Raw genomic sequence first — 6,169 nt, forward strand, 5'->3', positions numbered from 1 at the left:
GAAAGCAATAAGGTGTGTATTGCAGATAACTTGGTGTAAGGGTTTAGAAAGACAAACCAGCATAAAATGGGAAAATGTATAGGTAAATATTAGTAACTGCTACTTCTGACTGCCACTTTGATTTTGATTTTTTTAATGACAGTAGGACTCTAAAGTCTCAAGTGTTTAGGGGTAGGAGTTTATAAGTTCTCACTTCTTCCTACCCCATTTTGAGCATGATATGTTAACTGAAACAAAAAACCTGTATTTTCTCTTCTTTTTTATGTACTTCTTGTTACTATTTTATTTTTATATTTGTATCATGTTCGAATAAATTTCATCTCATTTCATTTCATTTCATTCATTCCTCTGAGTTACAAGGTAGGAAACCTGTAGGTTGTTCTTGTTTATCAGTTTTGCTTTTATTTTTGTTTTTGTTTTTTACCTTCATGATCAAAAAGAAAAACAGATATTCTAACTCCTGTCTATAAAATCGCTGCAGTTAATGCATTATGATGATGACAGCAATGTGCACAGACAGACACTAGGTGGTGCTAGAGCGTCTGCCTGTTCTCTGGGAAGAAATGACCCTTTGAGTTTTTCTATCAGTGTATAGTTTGTTGTCCAATGAAGCCTTTCTGGATTTAGAAGCATATATTAACAGTCCCCATATATTTGTAATTTTGTCTAAAATTTTACAAAAGTTGTTTTTGAGAGATTTTTTTCTGCCTGGGGAAAACCACCAAGAGAATGTTTAAAATTAGAAAACAGTTGTAGTTTATTAGTTACTGAGATTTTTAAGCATCTTTTGGTGATTTAGGTGAGCTCATGTAAGAGACTTGCTCTCACCAGGTACTTTGTACTATAATAACTGTCTGACTGGGGATGGTTGACTGTAGCTGTGTTAGTCAGGTTTAGTCTGATCTACTTGTTTGTCTGGGTAACCTGCTTTGTTACAACATAAGGTTATATTGTGCAGAATATTTAGTGATAAAGTACAGAATGATGCACTGAAGCTCTGACTTGGAACCAAACAATAAGGCTGAGTCTGCAGGCTGATGGACTTTTACAGCTGAGTTCTGTCCGACCACAAGGGAGCGACACTGAGCCGTTTTTATCGCCTCAGACGTTCCAGCTGCCATCCAGTCAGATGGATCTTTACCGCAGCAGACAGAACCTGTCCTGGTGGCACATCCCCTCTGAGAGTTTCACTTCCTCCTGCAGAACCTTCGTGGTTCTGTGGTTTATAAGGTCAACATGTCTGAGACCTGTAACTAAAGTTACAAGAGGCATTTTGACATGAACAGCTTTGGGTTAGACGAGCCGGCGCCGTACCCAGTGGGTCCTAAACCATTGTGCTGCCACAGAGTCTAACTCATCAGATTTATCTTTGCTGCATCATTGAAGCCTCACAGCGTCGCTTGGTGGGTCCTGGTTTGGTCGGGTTCTTCCTGTCCCACAGTAAAGATGGCGGACGTCACTGATGAAGGATGAACCTGTTGGAGTCCAGAACCGTCTCTGCTCCCAGAGTTTACATCCCTGCTGGTATTTTCACTGTTCATTCTGAATAACATTTATTCTGTTAGTTTTTACTGTCACTAATTGTAAATCTGCCTTTTTAATGCTCAGACAAACACGGACATTTTATACATTTTTAAATTAATCAACTCAGTTGCACATTCCTTTGGACTGGAGTACATTATTTTTATAACTACATAATATTTATGTTGAATGTTTTCCCTTGCTCTTCAATATGTGTTTATTTTTTATTCTATTTTTATATATTGTATTTTTCTATCTTTATGTGAATTATTGGTTTTTGTTCCATAGAAAATTCCCCATTGTGGAACAATAAAGACATTTCTATTTTATTATGTTACTAAGAAACCATAAATGGTGGTTTTCACTTCTTCTTTCTTCGTGGTTTTAATTTCCCTTTTCAAATATTTCATAGCACTAAAGAGAAAGTTAACTGGCTCTTTCCCAGTCTAAAGAGAGGCGATGGTTGATGCTGGAAAACGGCCATTTAGCGGCTCGTCTCTCCTCCCCAACACTTGCAGCACCACACATGGGTGGAGGTCTGGGATGACGGACCAAGAGGTGAAACCAAACCCAACCTGAATTTTATCTCAATTTGCCTCCAGAAGCAGCTCTTTGTCATTAAAGATGTGGCTGTATAGCGACCCCTGCTGGCAGTTTTCAGTTTGGAATATGAGGTTAAAGTACAGCAACACGGATCAGAAAAGAGGAAGAGTGTAATGATCAAAGGAGGAAGGTGTTTGATTGAAGAATCGTAACATGTGAAGAGAGACAGGAAACCATCGGCGCCTCAGCATGAAGGTCCATCACAGTTTGTTCTGCCTGATCTTCGTCTGTGAGTCCAACAGAAAAATGTTTGGTTCTTTCTGTAGATGTTAGGAGATGGAGACTTTACACTGAAACTGATCTGGACTGAATTTGAGGATCTTCAGTTTGCATTTATAAAGTTTTAAGAGAATAAAACTTAAAGTTCAGTTTAATAATTTACTTCATTTCAGCTGCTTGTTGTTACCTTTGATATTAGCTGAAATTGTTAGATCATCATTTTCAGTCCCTTTGGTTAAAAGCAAAATCATAGCTATAAACATTGTGTTTAGAAAAGTTTTTAAAAAGTAAGAATTACAGATTTATGAAACCAGCAGCTGGTAAAAAATAACTTTTGATTCATTTAGCAGCTTAAACATCCTGTTTTGGTCTATGAGAGAATGATTTCTCTGCTTTGAACATTTTAACTACAGCATGTTGAACTGATGTGATCTGAACAAATTCTTTATTTCCAAGAAAAGGAACATGTGTGAAGCAGAGCATGTTGTCCTACTGGAAGATCTGATACTAACAGTTATTTTCTGCAGCCTTGCAGGTCAGAAGCAGCAGATCTGTTGAAACACATTATGGAGTTTCTGGAGGAAACATAACTTTTCCATGCAGCTTCCTCTCATCTGGAAAAATAAAGATATTCTGCAGGGAAACCTGTGAAGGAGAAAACATCCTGATCAGAACGAGAGATGACGCAGCTCAGATCGGACGATACAGAACTGAATATGAAAGGGAAGCTTCCAGAACTTTCCCAGTTCTGCAAGTGAGCATCTTAGAGCTGACCCGGTCCGACGCCGGTCGGTACCAATGTGGTTTGGAAGATTCTCCATCATCAGATTCATTCCTGGACTTCAGACTCGTCGTCGTAGACGGTGAGTCTCTGACGAACTGAAACCTGGTGTTGCCCTGCCTGCAACCTGCTGCTCTCTGACTGACCAGCAGGTTTTGGGAAATTTGTTCAACTTTTCTGGGGAACATAAATTATTTAAATCTGTGAAATTCAAATCAGCCAACACACATTTGGGTTTTTGCTCATTTGCTGAAAACATTACAGATTAGCCCACCATTAGTGTTTCAGTCAATCACATTACATAAACCTTGATCTTGGTTTTGGATGGTTGTGGCCATGTGTGTGTCTTAATTTGTTCTTTTTAGTTTTTTTTCTCTGAAATAAAAGTTGTTAAAAAAATCAGTTGCTTTTAATCCTCCACATTTTCAAAGCAGGTTCAACTACAAACCCTTATAGAGTGAGATGATGAATCAGTGAATTCTGATGGATTTTCTGTGTGATCAACTGGTCCAGTTACAGGCTGGTTGAACTGGGCAGTTCCCAGTTTAGCTGTGGTAAAACTGGAGTTAATCCTAAGAGCTTCAGAAGAAACAAATGGATGATTTCTCTGTTTTCTTGAAGATGTTTGACCTCCCATGTAAAAAGCTTCATGGTTGTGAACAAGAGAAGAAGTCCAGATGATTATCAGACCCAGATGACTGAGACTCTAATGAACTGGGATTCATGTGATCAGATTATCATGCTGAGATCAGAAAGTAACTGATGATTATTGATTGGTGATTATTCTATCAGCTCTGCTGGATGGAAACAAAGTTCCTCACCTCCACAGAGACGCTGGCAGCTCTCTGACAATCGCCTGTTCCTTTGAAGACTCTGGAAGGAAACGACTGTTCTGCAGAGGAGGATGTGGAAAAGATGAAGTTCTGGTTCAGACTGATGCAGTCAGAGCTGACAGAGGCAGGTACAGCATTGAATATGAAAAAAGACGAAATGCAGCCGTTCTGTTGGTGACCATCACACAGCTGACCCAGTCTGACTCCGGTCGGTACCGATGCAAACTGGACAGAGCGATTCGATCAGATCTAGACAGAGACTTCAGCATCACCGTCACTGATGGTGAGTTTTTGAAAATATGATCTTGTGAATATTTCTACTGGAATCTTCTATTGGGTCCTTTTTAGGGTTTATGTCTTAAAATATGAGGAAACGTCTGAGGGACGATGTTTGCTGGGAAGCCTAACCTGGACTTCCTCCAGGGGGCTTGGACCAAACTGCCAGTTATTCTAATTTTCCAGGCTGTTCTTTATTTTGTTGCTTCTGTTTGTGGCTCCTTCGATTAAATGCAGGTTTTCTCAGATTATTTTCCAGTACCTGATCCATCAACCTTCACACCAACAGCCACACAGAGTTTCAGCTCCACTTCAGAAAGTTTCTCTCCTGCAGTTTCCTCAGAAACCAGCAGTCTCTGTCAGGGGATGCAGAGAGCAGCCGACTCTCAGTCCAACAGCAGTAAGATGTAGAGGCTGTTTGTGATATTGGTGTAAATGCATGTATGACTTATTCAAAGTAATGATGAATGTTTTGTTGCCTTTTATCAGAAATCTGCCTTTAAAGGTCAGTGGCTGATTTCTTTCCACTGTAATTTCATCTTAATGATCCAGACTCTAATTAAATGATGCAAATAAACAAATAATTCAATTCCTTTTTTAAATAAGAAAATGACCATTTAATTATCATTTAATGATAACATTCCTGTAGTAAATCTGAACCAGAAGCTAAAGCCTATTTATAAACAAAGATGTTTTTATCTTCAATGCAAAATGAATTTCTGTACTGTTGTATCATAATTACTGCTCTGAATGTGTTTTTAATTAATAAATTGGTTGACAATTATTTAAATAATCGATTAATCACAATTAATATGATTAATCATTTCAGCCCAAGCTAATTTTATTGAAAAAATTTATTCAGTCCTAAGACCTGAGAGCACCTAGGGGGCGCTGTTGGTCTGAAAAAGCAGCAGCAGGTTCCACCAAACCAACCAGATCTTCTCTCTGCAGACGTTCTGCTGATGGTCCTGAGTCCGCCCTTCATCATCGTCATCATAGCTCTGGCTCTGCTGCTGTACTGGAGAAAAACAACAACAACTGCTCAGACAGGCAAGACCACACACACACACACAGAGACACACACACACACACACACACGCACGCACACGCACGCACACATGCACAGAGACACACACACACACACACAGAGAGAGACACACACACGTCGCTGATTATTCCTGTGTTGGATTGTTTTGGATCTAGTTTATCTTTCTATTTTTCTTACGGCTCCTGGACCAAAATTCAAGACTAATTTAGGACATAAGCAGGACTTTTAAATGAAAATCTTCTTACAAAGTGATGCAACACAAAGTGATCATCTGGTTTGTGTCTGTTGTCATGGTAACTAGGACCCCGTCTGTCCACCCAGATCTGCTCTGAGTTTCTGTAACTGTTTTCAAACAAACATCCAGTTTTTCTTTATTTCAGCTTCTTTGATCAAACCCAAAATAATTCTGGATGCCTTTCATTTAATGTGCAAAAAAATTTTTCAGCTCCTGCTGAGCAACCGGAGGAAACTCCTGAGGTGAGGATGAAGAACTTCTGAATGCTTCCTAAAATATTTCACAAACTCACTAAAGCTGCAATCACATCTCGTCTCGTCTGAAAGGCGGCCATGTTTTACGAGAACGCCGGCGAGGAGGACGGCCTGTGGCGCTGTGTCGATGTGGAGCTTTACGAGGTTTACCATGAAATCCCTCTGAAAGCAGCAGCTGAAGGCGATGAAGGCGACGGCTCTGAGCCTGAAGCTCAATATGAGTAAGAATGTTTTATTTCACCTGGAACCACAGAAACGTCCCAAATTCAACCAGAAAATTAAGATACAAAACATTAAAAAAGCTTTTATTATTTTTATCACACAAACTGTTTTCATAGTGACTATTATGATGCTTCGATCAAATTTATTTCAGTATTTTTTTTATTTCCTCTTTTTTTC

General features: G+C 39.2%; 1 protein-coding gene across 1 annotated transcript; it reads left to right on the forward strand.

The window, feature by feature from the left end:
- Positions 1–1,952: 1,952 nt before the first annotated feature.
- Positions 1,953–5,485, forward strand: LOC103133297 (uncharacterized). The gene is made up of 6 exons (XM_016667826.1): positions 1,953–2,353; positions 2,871–3,206; positions 3,917–4,240; positions 4,493–4,633; positions 5,185–5,283; positions 5,481–5,485. The coding sequence occupies exons 1-6, from the start codon at positions 2,314–2,316 to the stop codon at positions 5,483–5,485; spliced, it is 945 nt and encodes a 314-aa protein (XP_016523312.1). The 5' UTR covers positions 1,953–2,313.
- The last annotated feature ends 684 nt before the right edge of the window (positions 5,486–6,169 follow it).

The sequence above is a fragment of the Poecilia formosa genome, unplaced genomic scaffold, assembly GCF_000485575.1.
Source record: "Poecilia formosa unplaced genomic scaffold, Poecilia_formosa-5.1.2 Scaffold2539, whole genome shotgun sequence".
NCBI classification, from domain to species: Eukaryota; Metazoa; Chordata; class Actinopteri; order Cyprinodontiformes; family Poeciliidae; genus Poecilia; species Poecilia formosa.

Excerpts from the sequence above, each read along its gene's own strand:
- LOC103133297 (XM_016667826.1), top strand. The coding sequence starts at position 2,314 with ATGAAGGTCCATCACAGTTTGTTCTGCCTGATCTTCGTCT. Across the intron at positions 2,354-2,870 it reads GTTCTGCCTGATCTTCGTCT|CCTTGCAGGTCAGAAGCAGC; the intron begins GTGAGTCCAACA and ends TATTTTCTGCAG. Across the intron at positions 4,241-4,492 it reads CAGCATCACCGTCACTGATG|TACCTGATCCATCAACCTTC; the intron begins GTGAGTTTTTGA and ends ATTATTTTCCAG.